This window comes from Limanda limanda, chromosome 12 (assembly GCF_963576545.1).
Source record: "Limanda limanda chromosome 12, fLimLim1.1, whole genome shotgun sequence".
NCBI lineage: Eukaryota > Metazoa > Chordata > Actinopteri > Pleuronectiformes > Pleuronectidae > Limanda > Limanda limanda.
The window spans coordinates 21268836-21285508 of NC_083647.1; the positions used below are offsets into that span (position 1 = coordinate 21268836).

General features: G+C 43.6%; 1 protein-coding gene across 1 annotated transcript; it reads right to left on the reverse strand.

Annotated features, from left to right (window-relative positions):
- Window positions 1–6022: 6022 nt before the first annotated feature.
- Window positions 6023–16058, reverse strand: asxl2 (ASXL transcriptional regulator 2). Its single transcript, XM_061083104.1, has 12 exons — window positions 15920–16058; window positions 14797–14879; window positions 13769–13877; window positions 13371–13506; window positions 11979–12085; window positions 10993–11116; window positions 10724–10786; window positions 9912–10072; window positions 9631–9727; window positions 9426–9531; window positions 8015–8819; window positions 6023–7895 (listed from the first exon to the last, which is right to left on the reverse strand). The coding sequence occupies exons 1-12, from the start codon at window positions 15974–15976 to the stop codon at window positions 6147–6149; spliced, it is 3597 nt and encodes a 1198-aa protein (XP_060939087.1). The 5' UTR covers window positions 15977–16058; the 3' UTR covers window positions 6023–6146.
- Between the last annotated feature and the right edge of the window lie 615 nt (window positions 16059–16673).

Consider the following 16673-nt stretch of genomic DNA (forward strand, 5'->3'; position numbering starts at 1 on the left):
TTACTCTGCTTGAAAAGCTTTCAGGAGTTACCTCTCTTGGTCACAGGGCTCAGTCAAATCAAAGCCATGCCTCGGCGCTGTCCTGCCCGCCACGCCCAGGCCACGCCCACGCTCAGGCCACGCCTCCTCAGCACTTTGAGTCTCGTCCGCTTCGTTCCTTCCGGCGTGAAACTCGTCCCACCTCCTCCTCCTCCTCCTCCTGTTTTTCAAACCCTTGGATGAGCCACAGCGCGTTTTGCTCGAGCTGCCCCCCCGACTGTCATGGAGTTTTGACCTTATGAACCTTTGAAATCTGACGGCTGGAGGCGGCGAGGCCAATCAGAGGAGGCGCTCGCCGTCGGTTTCTCTGCACTAAGACGGACGGACGGACGGACAGATGGACAGACGCCTCTGTGCCGCCCCCCCCTCTGCACTCGCGGCCGCCGGACGCTTCCTCAGACGCCGGCGTGCGCCGAACAGGTCCCGCCTCTTCTGTGAGTCGTTCATCCGGGCGTCAGTTCTGTGAATCCCCCCCCCCCTCGTCACTTTTTACAGTTCACCCTTTGTTCCTCACGGTTGATGCCTTGGATGTTTTGATAACTTTTATCTTGAAATGACAATCAATTTTACACTGTTGTTGTTGTTGTTTTTATATAAATATATATATATATATATATATAAATATGCAGGTGAACGTTACTTTTTCTGCCTGTGTAGCTATACATGGTTATTGTTGTTTTTCGTGAAATGTTCTTGTTGATGATTATTAATATTATTATTAATATTATTATTATTATTATTATATTCTGTTTTTGGCTGCAATTGAATTGAGCGCTTTTTACCGTACATGTCCATAACTTTTTATCTTCTTTTTTTTTTAATTTTATTTAAACAAAAAACTAAAATAATGCTACTCGCTGCCTGTTTGTACCTGTGGGGTTTTTTTGGGGGGGGGGGGGGGGCAGATGTGACGAAGAGGCAGAAACGTATGTGCAATAGAAACAAGTTGACCCCCAGTTACCAGAGCGTCCAGATGCACACAACGTGGCGGGAAAGACGACAACAGCACAAACTCATTCAACAAACAAGTTTTGGAAATAAATAGGCAGAAGTGACTTTTTTTTCTTGGTAATAATAAGAATAATTTAGTGATAAAAACTGGAAAAGCAGAAAATTGGCCTAAAACCAAACCCAACTCAAATCTTCCGTTTCCTCTCGACCACGACAGTCAAGGCAATTTCAGATTTTGTTATTGTAGACGTGTCTGTCAATTTTATCAGTAATTTATTCATCATCACCTCAGAAGAGGGAGAGAGATTGTTCACCGGAAACCAGACGAAACTGAAATGTCACCGAGAGTCGGAATGTTCCTACGAGACATTTTGACCCAGATATCAACATCTACTGTTTCACACAGACTGTTGATACTCGACACAATACAAACAGGCACTAAGAGAAACTTTACTGTAAAACACACATAAACCAACATCAGTTTTACTCTCTTCAGACTGTTAAGAATCACTAAGAAAATACAAATGATGAATTCTGCCATTTTCTTATTTTTCTGATCCACATATCTACATTTTACACTTTCTGTTCATGACGACATATCATTTACTCACAAAAATTGCAAATCAACATTAAATGCTGCAACAACTTCACCGCAAACCAGACTGAGGTCAGATTTTCAACATGAAATTTTGAATTCTGACAGATGATTGTTTAGTTTTGAGATCCAGACATCGACCTCCACCACATGTTTTCTTCACCTGATATTTCAGCCAAAGTTTAAATTTGACACCTGCCACAAACTGTTGTTAATAATTTACTGATACAAATTGAGTTAAAGTCAATAAGCAATAGAAGTTCTAGCTGCAAACCACTATTAAGTCCGATTTTGTAGATTCCTGAAAAAGTGCAGTGATGTTTTAATCATATTTAGTGCTTAAAAGATTCTACTTTTGTGAAAATCTGACTTGGGTCAAAGTTTACAGGTTTTTATCGGAGATTTCTAAAATGTTCTGTTGCTTTTAAAGACTCACATCAACATCTACAACGTTGGAGTTTTTACACGAAGCACAAAGTGAACGTTTTTGACAATAAATTATTTAATATCCGAAAACAGATAAAAAGGCAGAAGCATCATTTTCACACTTAAGGGGAATATTCACAGTAAAGCCCTTTTGAGCAATATGTGACATGTCTGAATTTAAACAATATTTGTTCCACTTTGTTAAAACCTGAATGTGGGTCGGCCGCTGCTCCAGTTCCACACGACTCTGCTAATGTTCACGTCGAGGGAAACTTAAATAATTCAATGAGAGAAATGTGCAAATAGAGTAACATTATATAAATACAAGTCTGCTGAAGCCTGGTGGTGGTTTGGGAAAGAATCCACAACATCAAACCTTCCCTGTGTGTGATTCAAGTCGGTGTCGGCTCAGTGTTTACACACGTCACACCCACAGTGTGTCTCTATGCTCTCCTGTTATTGTGTCACCCTGTTGCTGATAGCAGCGATGGAAACGCTGTGTTTTGATTCCTCTCGCTCGCCACATATCTCCACGCTAAGCCCTTCGGCCCCGAGCCAGCTTCTGTTGCCGCAGCAACAAATAGGTTAAAGGGTTATTTTCCTTTAAAGGACAAACCACAGTGGGGAGTTGGGGGAGAAACGGCTCCAATTACCAGTTACTCCACAAGTTAAACCTGGGTCTATGCACAGCCTGTGTGTCTGTGTGTGTCTGTATGTGTGTGTGTGTGTGTGTGTGTGTGTGTGTGTGTGTGTGTGTGTGTGCGCGTGTGTGTGACAGCTCGAGGTCAAATGTTTATCCGTACTCCAGTCAATGAGAAAAACAAGTTTTGCAGACTGTTCACGTTTGGTAATGTTAATTTATACATCTCCTCTTTATTTGGGCTCATCTCGAGATTCTCACAAAGGGGGGAATTGTCATGGGAAAAAAGAATTTCAAGCTGTTTTAAAAGTAGAAGTGAAGATGAGGCCGTAAAAGTCCTCGTTTCATCCAGATGGTTCATTAAGGGACATTTTTGGGTCAAAGGTTTATTTAGCTAAATATTAGAAGATATATATATGGATGAAAATCTATGTTGCAGACTTTCTATGCTATTTTCATATGGGGTTCACACTATAGGGAAAACAACGGAATCTCAAGTGCTTGTTTTTTTTTTTCTAGTGTAATTTATTTGTTTTGATTTGATTTTTACCACCTGTGTTTTTAGTAATGATTCATGAAGCACTGTATATTAAAGTTTTAAAATATTCAGCAGGTTTCTGGACGCGTCTGTGGTTTGTTATTTCCTCTTATCCAAGTTGAGTAGTACTGACCTACACAGACCAGTGGGTGGCGCTGCTGTGAAACAAGCTGTTGTGTTTCTTTTCAAACTTCACCAAACTCCCTCAGAACCACAGAGAACCTTTTAGAACTGCTCCTCCTCCGTCAGTGAAACACAAAGGACACACACAAAAAAGTGCTTTTCTATTCATTGTTTATTCATAATAGTCTATAACTTTTGATAAAATACACTTTGCTTACAAGTGCTGATTACTATATTACATTCAACCAGAGTTTAAAATGGAGACAAAAATGACACGAGACACGTTAAAAAAAAAACAACTTCACCTGTAGTGACGAACGTGACATTTTTTTAAATAAACGGCGGTGGTAGCTTCTACGTGCAGACACACAAACACAGACACACACACAGACACACACACACACACAGAGGTGAGCGTGACAGTGACCTGGAGGAGAAGGAGGACGACTGCTGCTGCTGCTGCTGCTTCTGGGTCATGTTTCATGTTTCAGTCATTATCAGAGATGTGAGCTGCCGTTTCTGCTGCGATTGAATATCTTCGTTAACCTTATTGTCGCAGCACAGTCCCCCCCCCCCCCACACACACTTTTCTACCATCATGTTCCACCAAAGATAAGACCTAACTATTCAAAGAGGGGATAGTGAATTGGCTTGGTGTTAGCAGAATCAGTTTTTTTTAGTGACGTGACTAAACTACATCTGTGGAAACTTCTCCAGATTCTAGCTCTACCATCTGGAAACCAACAAACAACACAACTCACACTCCCTTTATATCAGAGACGTTCAAATATTGATTTGGGATTAATCCACTGAACTAAACGTTGTGATTTGAGTGACACACATTTTGTTTTCATTGGGTGATGACACAAACACATGAGACAACATCTCTATGGAAAGATACACAGAATGAATGGATGTGTTTAAAAACTTGGGTCGAACAGAGAGTGATTCTCTGTTTGTGGGTCTGTCCGCTCACCACTAAATTATAGGAAACAGCGGACAGCCAATATATTATTATTATTAATATTATTATTATAGTAAATACCCTGTTGATTTGTCAAAAACAATTAGCAAATAGATTTTTTTTATTTATATTAAAATATATTAATTAAAATATATTACTTTGATTAACTAGTCAGACATTAAAAACAAGTTCAGATTATTTTTTGTTTTCTTAAGGTGACTTTGGCATATTACCTTGGAAATGATTGCTATAAAAAAAAAAAAAAAAAAAAAATTACTTTGCACCACTGAAATATAAATGATGCATCTTAAATTTCAGTAAAAACGAGCACCCGGAAAGACCTGCGGCAGGAACACTTCACACTGGCCTTTCTGCACATTAATGGGTTTGTTGTGTTGACACGATCATAAAGCACATGCTGGTTCCCTGTTGTACACCACAGACACACACACACACACATTGTGCGTGACACAGCATCATTGTGTGCATGTAACACTTCATAAAACCACATTAACACGGAGGGCTCCTCCCTCAGTTTGCAGGAGAAAGGCCGTTTGAAATGTTGACATGTGAAACGTCGCACCTTCCTGTTAGTCTGTGTCACGTCCAAATTATTCCTCCAGAAACGTGCTGTGCTGAGTCATTTCAGAATAAAGCATTTTAGCACAATTGACTTATTTTTCTCCGTCTCCGTTTTCCACAGTGAAAATCATATTTTGTAAATAAACAAGCTGGATATGCTCGCGCGAAGTGTACTGCACCGATAAAATAAAATCTTTCTACATCTAAGTGTATATATATCATACATGAGCAAATATGTACAGTGAATAACCCCCCCGCTGTCGAGTGTTTTACTTTGCCACTGCTGATCCATGTGAACAGACACACACGCACGAGGAAACCCATATCCAGACCATATCTACAAACGTTTTGGGGTAAAAATAAAAGCAGGTTCATACGATAGGAAAAGACTTGATTTGTAAAAACGTTTTTTTTTTAAACATATATATATATTTATATAAATGATTCTTCTTCTTCCGTGTGTTTGGATTTAAGTGCTGTACACAGTGATCCTCTCGTCTCCGGGTGGTTTTCAAGTGCTTCACCCGTCAGCAGTTAAAAACAACGCGATTGTTGATTCTTCTTATAAAGTCACCGTTCAAAAAATTCCATATTATTAATATTCTCCATCTAAAACTATACACGTTCTTTCTAGCTTTTGAATCCGAGTGTGTTCAGTAATAAATGTAGAGTTTTTTATAATAAAAATAGTTGCTGTAAGTTGCACTTCCCTGCCATGCGTGCAGAAATGCCGAATAGGAGGTTCTCTACAACCCATGATTATCATAAGCGCCCTTTTTTTTGCCTTTTAATCGCGACTGATTAGGCCCAATAATAATAATAAAGAGTGTAAGTCTATCACACAACAGTCATTACGTTCTACAAAAATATCAACATTCATTTTCCCTCCTTTTTTAAAAACTACACACACACATATACATATATATATATATGTATATATATTAAAATATATATATAACACTAATCCTAGCCAAGTGCAAACATTGCCAGATTGTATCTTTGCCACAAATCTGACACTTTACTCCTCTGATTGGAAACTGATTTGACATTTCTACCCAAACGATTGCACAAAAACAACTTCTCTCAGACGTTGGTGAAACAAAAGACCATCCAGTGTAAATCCTCAGCTTTCCAGCAGCGACCACACACACACACACACACACACACGCACAAACACACACACACACACACAGACACACGTGCTGGCTGTTTTCTCTGGAGCTTGGCGAACATGCTTCATCCCGTTCTGCACCGATCCTGCCTGAACCGCTTCTGGTTCCACTTCACGTCATCGCACCACTAAACAGGAGACGCACAGGTTGGAGGGCCCGATGCAGTCGTCGTGGCAGAAGGCGCCGCAGCCTTTGCACATGATCATCGCCTTCAGGCGGCAGTAACACGCAGACTGCACGTCCTCCATGTTGGAGCCCTCGATGAAGGACTGCTCGGGCGAGGGCTCGCCCTGGCTGCTGTGGTCGAGCGGGTGACCGGCGGGGATGGTGGTGACGGTCACTGAGAAGGACATGACGCTGCCGTGGACGCCGCCGCTGCCGTCGGCCTCGGACGAGGACGCCGAGGAGCAGGTGCCGGCGGTGCTGCGGTTCAGAGTGTGAGGTACGGACATGCTGATCGTGCCGCCGAAGCACGAAGCTTCCACAGGTTCCTGATGGTCGAGCGTCCTCTGGGTGTGGAAGGCCGGCGGCTGCTGGTGACCGGCGTCCACTCGGGTCAGATATGGCTCGGAGCTTCCTTGATTACTATTGCAGAGCTGGAGGTGCCTTCGGTGGGACTGGGGAAAGCTGCTGGTGTCTTTGGCTGTGGCACCGGTGCTGCTGTGGTCGGCAGCGGCTGCACTCTCCTCTGATCCCGGCTCAGTTTTCACGTTGGAGCCGTGTGGAAAACTCGCTGCTTCTTCAGACCTGGTTATCGTGACTCCCTGCTGCTCCGGTTTAACCCCGGAAACAGGAGAGAAAACTTTCCTGACTGATTCTTCTTCCTTCGCCACCGGCTCTACTTCTAGGTTTTCCCTTTTTAAACCAAACACCGACGTGTTGGGGATGGCAGACTGATGCAGTCTTTTACTCTCTGGTCCTCGGCCGTACGTGGACACGTTGAGCAGGTAGTGTCCTGTCATGGCCGGCCTGGGAATCCTCTTACGACCCAAAAAGCCAACGCAAATCCTGGCCTGATGATCCTCTGCATGCACCAGCTGATGGGTCTTGAACTGAGGCCCCAACACTCCATAGGGCTGGGGCTGCTGGAGCTTCCTCTGCATCAGCGCCTGGAGGATCTGTTCCTGAGTCTCCTTGTCAGGAAGTTCCCTGTGGTGTCTCGAGTATTCGGAGAAGACTCCCGCTCGTGCTGCTGTGTTGAACTGGTGAGACATGTGCACATCGGCCCTGTGCTCAGCAGAGTGGGACGTCTTCCCTTTACTCCCAGAGGGAAAGTTGGACATCTCCACTTCCACCTTGCACTGTGGCTTCGGGAGGATTTGCTCCAGCGGAACCTCTTTGCCCTGCAGGAGCTGAGAGACCAGGGGGTTGTTGGCCGGGATGCAGGAGCTGGTCCTGGTCGAGGATCCACCGGGAGCCGGGTTTTCCGGTCCCTTAGGTTGCACAGATAAAGATTGTGTTGAAGTATTTTGAGGTTTGTTTGATAAAGATGTGTGAGACGCGTTTGGGTTCATCTGAGTTAAGGAGTCCAGCGGTCGAGAAGGAGGACTGCTCTGATGGCCGGTGCAGGAGGTGGATTGTAACCTGGTTGGTGTCTGGGGGGATGTTGGGCAGGACCTGGGTGAAGGATGAGTCTGCTCACCACTGCCCCCTCCTGGCCCCGGGCCTGGCACCGCCCCCTTTGCGGCAGACGACACCGCGGCCGCCGCCGTTCGCTGGGCTCGGGCGAGCTGGGCTTTGATTTTGATGTCAGCCAGAGTGCGAGCACCTGTGCGGCCCGGGCTGCTGAGCGGGGGGGTGCCTGGGGTCCTGGGTGAGACTTGGCTCGGGGACACAGGAACGGAAAGGATTCTTGACACTGGGATCTGAAACGAGAAAGGAAAGACATGTAAGGGACGATTTCTAGATATTCTTATATATGTAGTAAATGAGAAATTAACACTTTTCCACAGCAGCTAATGAAACGACTCCAGATGAGACTGACCTTGAGCGGTGGAACCCTCGGATTCGTCGCTCCCGTCGGTGTCTGAGGGCTGGATGTGGACGATGCCGGGGGGGAAACGGAGGCGACCGAAGACACGGAGGACACTGAGGACATCCGTGGTCTCTTCTCTGGTGTCAGCTCAGCCTCCGTCTCACTGACAGATTTTCTCTTCAGAGGCTCCGCGGTGCCACCGGGCTCAGGGAGGACCTCTTCGCTCTCAGCAGGTTTAACCACAGCCATCGGTGGATCCATCGGTGGATCCATCGGTGGATCCATCGATGGATCCATCGATGGATCCATCGGTGGATCCTTCTTTATCTCTGAACTGCCCTTTTGGGGGGGAGGGCTCTTCTTCACAGGTGATGGGGGCAGATTGGGTTTCTCCTCCTTCACTTCTTCTTTCGGCTCCTTCTCCGGCAGCGCAGCCACCGCTCTCCTCTCAGTCCGACTCTCGGCTGCAGGTGTTCTCACCGCAGGTGTCGTCTCCGTCTGTGCCGTGGCGCTCAGCCTCCGCTCCTCGGCGTGCTGCGAGCGCCGGGTCTTCATGGGCTCCGTGGCGACCACCGGCTCCTTCACAGCGGGCGATGCTTTCGGAGGCTCCAGCGACGACGCCCGTGTTGTCTTCACGTCTTTAGCAGCAGCAGCAGCAGCATCGGCCTGGCTGCTCTCCTTTCTGCCCTTGGCTTCCTCTGATGCCTGAGTGGCCAGTCTTGTCTGATGGGGGGGGGCCTGGGGGGGCCTGGCACACGCCTGATTCTGATCAGCCCTCGTCAGCTCTTTGGATTCTTCATAGCTGAGCCCAGAACTGAACAGAGGGGAGAGTCAGAAGAGAGACAAAAGTCAAATGTTATTTATTTATTAACCACTGAGGTTTTTAGAGAAAATTTTAGCAAAACAAAACAAATATGTGTTTGTATTTGTGTTTGTGTCAGTAACAACATACTAAAAACTATATTTTCATCTGTAGTATTGTTTTGTAGATGAAACATTATGGTATCAGTCAATTTTTTTTTTTAATTTAAACTTATAACGGCTTCTATTTACACCTTGACACACAATCATCAATGAGCTTCAACCTCATTCAATGACATTTGACTTTGTCTTGAAGCAATATGTTGTTGCTGGATACAAAGCAATTTTATGCAGTGTGATAATATAATACAAATAATATAAGTATGTTTACCAGAAGAAATCCTACCATGTGTGATTCTAATCCTGTAAAGTGGAGGATCTGAATTAATGCTACTACTTAGTAACAATGGATTTCTGAAATTAGCTTTAAAATAAATAGAGAAAAGAAAAGATCTTATGAATAATGTGTTTTTGATAAAAAATGTCTTTTGGCGTCTGGAAAATCTAAAGAATAAAATCAAGAAATTATCAAAATTAAAATGACTCCAGGAGAACCTACCTTTCACCGTAATAGTTTTCGAAGAAGGCTTCTTTCCAGAGCTCGACTTTCTTTTCCTTCTCAACTTCTTGACGCATTCGTAGCTGCAACTCCGGCGTGAATTCCCCTGTAAAGAAAAAATGTGAACAATTGTTTTTTAGATGACATGTTTCTGTGAATTCTGTTAATTCTCTGTAATCATTCGTTGAAAGAAATTCCCACTTACCCTCAGACAGTCTCTCCTTCCAAGACTGAGCCGCTGATGTGAAGAACTCGTTGTTTAATGCAGAACTAGTGACCTTGAGAAGTCCGTCAATACAAGCCTGAGGAGAGGAGGCACAATGTTATGACACAATCTAAATCTCTGTGTCAGCACATCGACTCTGTGCTCATCTTACATACACAACGCTGTTAAATCTACCACAAGTCCAGTTTCTGAACTACACTGAGATAGTTGAGAAGTTCTACAGTGATAACTTAAAAGAAGCGTTAAAGGTCTAGAGCCACCTGCCGGTCAACTTCAGGCAGGAGTTTGAGCAGCCTCTGCTGGCAGTCGGAGGGTAGGACAGAGAAGGTGTGCTTGTTGATGATCGCCCGCAGGTTGGTGTTCACCAGGATCGAGTCTGGAGTCTCCACGTCGATGGTACACTTGGTACGTTTGATCTGCCCTGCAAGACAAAACAACACAGATATATTAGCCAAGACTCAATCTTTCAGCTGAACTTTGCAAAATTAGTCGCATAAATTATTGTATAATTCCCTTGTTCCTGAGGTCTAAAGAGAAAGCATTTAATTCATTGTAGTTTTATTCAAGCAGGCACATGTAAGTTTGCAATAAACTTATTTTGAAACAGTTTTTAAAAGAGAAAAGCTGGTGTTGCTCTCCTTAAACAAATCACTAATGATGTACTCATCTATTATTTTCGAACATTCCATAAATATGCAGCTTTACTTCAATAAGCCCCACAAACAGCCAGGCACTGTAGGTTTAAGTAAATGCTACACAAACATAAGAAACAGACCATTTGTTGTTTGTCTATTTTCAGTGGATTAATACACATTTGGTCATTAAATGTGGGATTGACTCAAAATAAACTACCGAGTCTGATTTAATCAAGAGCATGAATGTGACAGTGTGGTTTGTGATGACAACAATAGTCTAGTGCAAAAAGGGAAATGCTTGACCAGGCTTTGACAACACTGGGCAATACGTTTCATAATTAGTTTCAATCTTTTCATGGGATTTGTCGACATCAACCAGCTCTTTCCCCTCTGATGTCCAAACCCCTTCACTGAATTAAGGCAGATGTCAGACTGACCTGCACTGAGGCGACTTGCCCTCTGAGGAACCTTCCTCTGTACGACCGGATGGCCTGAGTCTGCTGGGAAAGACGAAGAGGAGGAAAAGCTCTGAGAAACTGCAGGACCGAGATCTGTGTCTCAGGCAATTGAATAAGACCAAAAACCAAGGACTGCATCTGTCATTTACCTTCAAAACCGTGTGAAATATCATACAATGAACACTTGATGGAAAATGACACCTCTGTTCCTCATATTCCGTTCCGACAGTATAACAGCTACCACCTACCAGCCTTTGGAGTTATGTTGTCAGCCATGTCTTTGATGGTTTTCAGGAGCAGTCTGGGACTGGAGGTGGTCGGCATCCCCCCCCCCTGTCTGCGCTGGTTCCTCTGCTGCTGCTGCTTCAAGGCCTGAAACGGAAAACAATGAGGGGAACAGGCAGCAGGGTGAGAAAAAGAGTGTGAATGTGTGTAACCCTCGGTTTCCCTGCAACTACCCAACTGCAGCCACTTGAATAACAGCTACAAAACAGCAGCAGCAGCAGCAGCAGGGAAACACAGGATGCATAACAAAAGCATAAACCATCTCCTCGTAAATCTGTCAGGACGTCAGATCACCTCAGAAGCACAATGTCAAAAGGGTGAAGAGAAGAAGTCGGTTTGAAACGTGTAGGAAGTCCCTGGAGGGCGTTTTACACTAGTTCTCTCAAACACTGATATTTCAGACCTTCTAGTGTTGCCATAGATCCAATGAATGAATTAACATTGTTCTTACAGAGCAGAAAATCCACACCAGCACAGATGGAGTGAATTACAAGCTGTGCAACCAATTGGTATCAAATTAAATGGAACACAAAATACACAAAGCAGCTGATAGAAAGGTGTTGAATGGGTGGATTGTGGGAACATAATACTGTAAAACCTGCTGTAGGCAACTCTCACAAACACCTCCTTGGTTTTAAATAGTCTGCAACAGGGAATTGGAAGATAACGTTGACTTTATCAAGAATGTGTCACCAAAAACTTGAGATATGTGAATTTAAATATGCAGAGATAGATAAATCTGAATGTGCATCTTGTTACATTACAGCAAAATAAAATATACACATAAGTATAATTCGTGAGGATGTATTGAGATGTTGCAGAAGGGTGCGGCAGGAACTCACAACCTCTGAGATGTGTGCTTACACAGAAAGTACAAACGTCAACTCCATTGAGAAACTACTTGAATGCAAGAAAAAAAAGAAAAGAAATAAGATCCAAATTCCCGTACCTGTTTCAGAGCTTTCTTGCCGTGCTTCTGCGAGGGCGAGATGAGTTTACTGGAGGGCACGGAGGGCGACGAGCACCGAGGCTGCGGCGACGACGGCTTGGAGGGAACTACGAAAATGAAAAAAAAGGCACAAAACAGATGTTACAAAATACACTTCCTGAGGGTGGCGTACGGACTCGATCCCATCGTGCTTTTGTGTTGACGAAACTGAAACCAACACGGTGCACAAAGAGGCAGATTACATTACCTTGCGAAAATGTCACATCACTAAAAAAAAAGCACTGAGCATCTGAATGGGAAGATTAGTTATAAGAACCCCACCCCCTCTGCTGTCTATCTCCACTAAAACATCCCTTCTACATACCGTAGATGTCCCACTTGTTTCCTTTGGATCTCGCTTTATATGCATTTGACTTTGTGGCTCTTTGAATTGATTAGTTTAAAAAATACTACATTATCAGAGCCCGCCCACTTGCTTGGCAGCGCCTAACGTGTGCATTATGAGGAAGTGGGCACGGGTCATACTGCAAAACATACAGTTTCCTGTTTAAACAGTCGCTTACGAATGTTCAAGTGGCGGAGGACAAATAATGAGAGTCGGTGAGAGCACGGCCTGAGGAAAACAAAATAATTGGCACTTGAGGAAAAGGCTCAATCAGGAACAATCAGGTGTGCGATTCACAGCCGAGGATTTGACTCCTCGGAGAGAGAGAGAGAGACTGCTGCAATGCGATGATCATGTGTGACAGAAAACATCACGGACACAGCTCGTTTCTCTAAAGACAAAACCCACCTTCTGCCATCATCATGTTTGACGCTCTGAGTATATTCCAGGGAAATATTGGTGGATGAGATGGTGTCATTTATGTTTTCTGAAGCGGTGAAGCCACTTTCCCTCAACTTGCCTCGTCTACCGCTGCTTCAGCTGGTTTCCTGTGTTTCCGCAGTGAGTTTCAAACTGCTGCTGAGACGGGGCGTCAACTCCTACTGCCGTGATACAGCTCAGAAACCAATCAGTCAAAATATACCAACGGACAGAGCAATATGTCTTCGTTAATATGTTATTATCGATCAAGGAGATGGAGAAGGAAATATCTTTCTTTTCTTCCGGTTTTTCGGAACTTTCCTTGAACAATAAACTATATTTTATGTTAAAATCTGCAAGAAGTATAAACTGAAAATGCTCATCTCATCTTCATCCGCTTATCCGGGGTCGGGTCGCGGGGGGAGCAGCTCAAGCAACTGAAAATGCGATCAAGCAAATCCAGACTATGCCAACAAGTATCAGGTTTAAGAGATGGTCCAAATACTGTGCCAATATATAACTACCTTAACTGATGCAGTGATGTACAATGTGTTATTAATGAGTTATTAATAACCAGTGAACAGTACCTCTGCGCATCCAGCGTCCTCTCCTGCCCTCCTGGGAGATGCTGTTGTTTTCGGAGCTTCTGGAGTCTGAGAGGTTGTCGCTGCTCTCGTCGGAGCTCTCCTCAGACAGCTCCTTCGCCTCGTCTGAGATGTCCTTCTACATTAAATATAACAGAGCGCATTCAGTATAATGTTTTAAGGTGGATAGATCAAGCAGAGGAGGAGGGAGGCAGAGGAGGGCAAGAAAAGAAAAACTCTGTGTCAAGTGTACAGTCATCTCAAACGACAAAACTTATCTCACAGTGCAGATTTTCTGACTAATCTTGATTAGCTGGTCATGTTTATATTTTCACAATAAGCAGCACTTTTTAACTAGAAGCGCTGAGTCATAAAAACTGCTTCTTCTCAGTGTGACGAACCTTTAACGTGTAGACTCCCATTCGGCCTGGAACTTTGTAGAAGATCCCCTCCTCGCCACGAGAGTTTGTGTGCAGCATCGCATTCAGACATGCCAGCGGTGAAGTTCCACTGGATCATGGGAGAAAAATGCAAAAATTACACATCTGTCCCAACAAATCATTGCGCTTGGGAGAAAGACGCGAGAAGGGGTAAAAGGCTGGACTCATATCTGGGGAGGAAGGGCCGTCATGCATCAAGAGGACATGTGTGAGTTCGGTTCAGATTCACGTCAGTGGAGCTGTGGTAATATTGCTCTATGTTTTAATAAGGAATCAGTTGCATAAAACTGATCTTATTATTAATCAGGACTGCTAATCTCAGATTAAAATAGTCTGATATGAACTTGCCTGTTGCATAAATATCACATGAGGTCCAGTCAAACATAGGCTCAGTCATGCAAGAGATCAGATATGTCTGCTTGATTGTTTGTCTAATTAATTTACACTATTATTAATTATTCCTTTGGATTACACAAAGTAACATTACTGAACTTTCCTTCATATAAAATAAAAACACTGTCATCAGATGTCATGTTTAGTTTTGTCACAAATATTTTACAATAATGGCAAAATATAGGGAAAATAAAGTGTTTTTATGCAACAGGTGGCTCTGGGACGTCCATGTGAAATAAATACAAGTATGTGTAACGCTGCGTCTTTATGCAACTGAATCTAAGACATGTTATTGTTAATAACATGCAAAAGGTCAAACCAAACCAAGTGGCATTGCAGTAAGTTTGGTTAAGGTAAGTGGGGTTTGAGGGGGGGTGGGGGGGGCTAGCCTTTCTCTTACCTTCTGGATGAGAACAGTGAGAATGGAACAAAAAAGAAATGAAACAATTATTAATTCTATTTGGAAATAATCCCGACTATGTGATCAAGAGAAAAGAAAGAACGTGATCAATCAATGACGGAGGGAGAAAGCTCTCTCTCTCTCCCTCTCTCTCTCTCTAAAGTGTAAACAGAAGGAGGACAGTGAGAATATCTACCTTATTTCTTTAAGTCTTTCTCTCTGGATCACTTGCAAGATCTCTTTATGGCTCATGGGCGTGTTCGGGTATTTCTCCAACACCTGCAAACAACAACAATGCAACATTATCCAGGACCCATAATGCAATTCTGCAGAGGGATCTTCATTTAACAGTATATGTTCTCAACCTCCTTAATGCAATAGATAAAGAAGAAGTTATTTATATAGGATTGGATTTGGGTGAGACGCTGTTTACTCCTGAGACTACAGAAGTGTTTTATGAACTCCAACACTTCACCAATCACCTCATTAGCATATTGCTGAGTAGATAATGAGGATATTTTCATTTTGGGGTTTAACTAAAACCTTCTGACAGCTCCTTTAATTGTGTAAATGCAGAATTCGATAGTCAGAATAATCCAAACCACAGATGTTTTTGAGATTATTAGATTTAAACGGAAACATGACATGATGCTGGATTCACTCTCTGGATAAAATGCACATAAAGGATGTTGTTAAATAAATAACAGGTGATCAACACTAAGATATTAAAATGTATATGTGCAGAACCACAAACACTTCAACATGAGCTAAGAGCCCACAACCTTTCACACCATCACAAACACAAACATGTGGTGCTTTTTACTTTCCTCTCTTCTTGTTGATCACTAAACTAATACTTTATTGATGTTTACATGTATCACTACTTTCAATCTACGTTGTGTGCATGTAACATCAGTTGTGTGTTGCAAAATGCATCATCACAAACAATCTAAACAATCTCCACAGACAACAACAATAAACCCAATTAGGAGACAGCTGATTGGGGAGTTTTGACATTTCCAGCTCGTTAGCATGCTAGGCTAGGCTGCTAGCTAGGCTGCTAGCAACATTCATGTGAGTATCTAACCCCACGCTAGCACGGGTTAGATATAACAACCGACCCACGTGTTGTGTAGGGTGACTTGTAGGACGTGTTAGTGAATGGGGACTATGTGTGTGTGTGTCTGCTCGGGTCCCACCACTCGCTGCTGCTCGCGAACACACAACTTGTTGACAAGCGGAGTTAGCACTTAGCATTAGCATAGCGTGCTAACTCGGGCTAACTTCACTTTCCGAGCCGTGCCAGACCGTGTCTGTACCGTTTTAGCGGCTTCCGCCCACGTCCGGCCCTTCTTCCTCTTCGGTCGCTCCCGCATCCTGGCTCGACCGGTCGGGTTCAGCTCGGTGGAGAAGCTGCTGGAGTTACCGCGTAAGATCCACTCGGGCTGCCATGTTGGACTTACTGTACAGGGTCATGTGACCAAGAGGGAGACGTCACCTTACTGTATATAGAGCCCAGGTTCACACACACACACACACACACACTGACACACACACGTGTTTATTTGAGCTGTCAAATCCAGGACGAAAGGAAAAACTGCAGGAGATCATTTCAGTTTATTTTAGTTTAAGCAACATGGACTTTGAACGATTCCTCAGCTGTGTGGGAATAAGAATAAGGCAGCAAATCCACAGCAAGATTCCTTCACATGTTTTTGGCTCACGGTTACAGTAGCTACAGATTCAAGCAACAGTTCATCAAGCGTTTTAGTTAAACGTGAAACTTTAGGGGCCCCCGATCACGCTCCATCTCTGGGGCCACTGGGAATAAAGACACAAGGAGGAGAGGAAGGATCCAGATTCTGTTAAAGATTCAGTGTGTAGGATTTAGGTGAAAACTATTGGCAGAAATTGAATTTAAAATAATCCTAGTGATGTTTTCACTTGTGTGTTTCGTCTAAATTGCACAAATTATTGTTTGCTTTCCCATAGAATGGACCCTTTATATTTAAAAACTTTATATTTACATAAGGAGCGGATCATCTCCACGGAGGCCGCCATGTTTTTTTTACA

Bases quoted from the DNA above. Each gene is read 5' to 3' on its own strand.
- asxl2 (XM_061083104.1), bottom strand. From the start codon at position 15,976: ATGCGGGAGCGACCGAAGAGGAAGAAGGGCCGGACGTGGGCGGAAGCC. The intron at 11,117-11,978 runs GTACGGGAATTT...TTTCCGTTTCAG, and splicing joins GCAAGAAAGCTCTGAAACAG to GCCTTGAAGCAGCAGCAGCA. The intron at 9,532-9,630 runs GTAAGTGGGAAT...TTTTCTTTACAG, and splicing joins GAAGGAGAGACTGTCTGAGG to GGGAATTCACGCCGGAGTTG.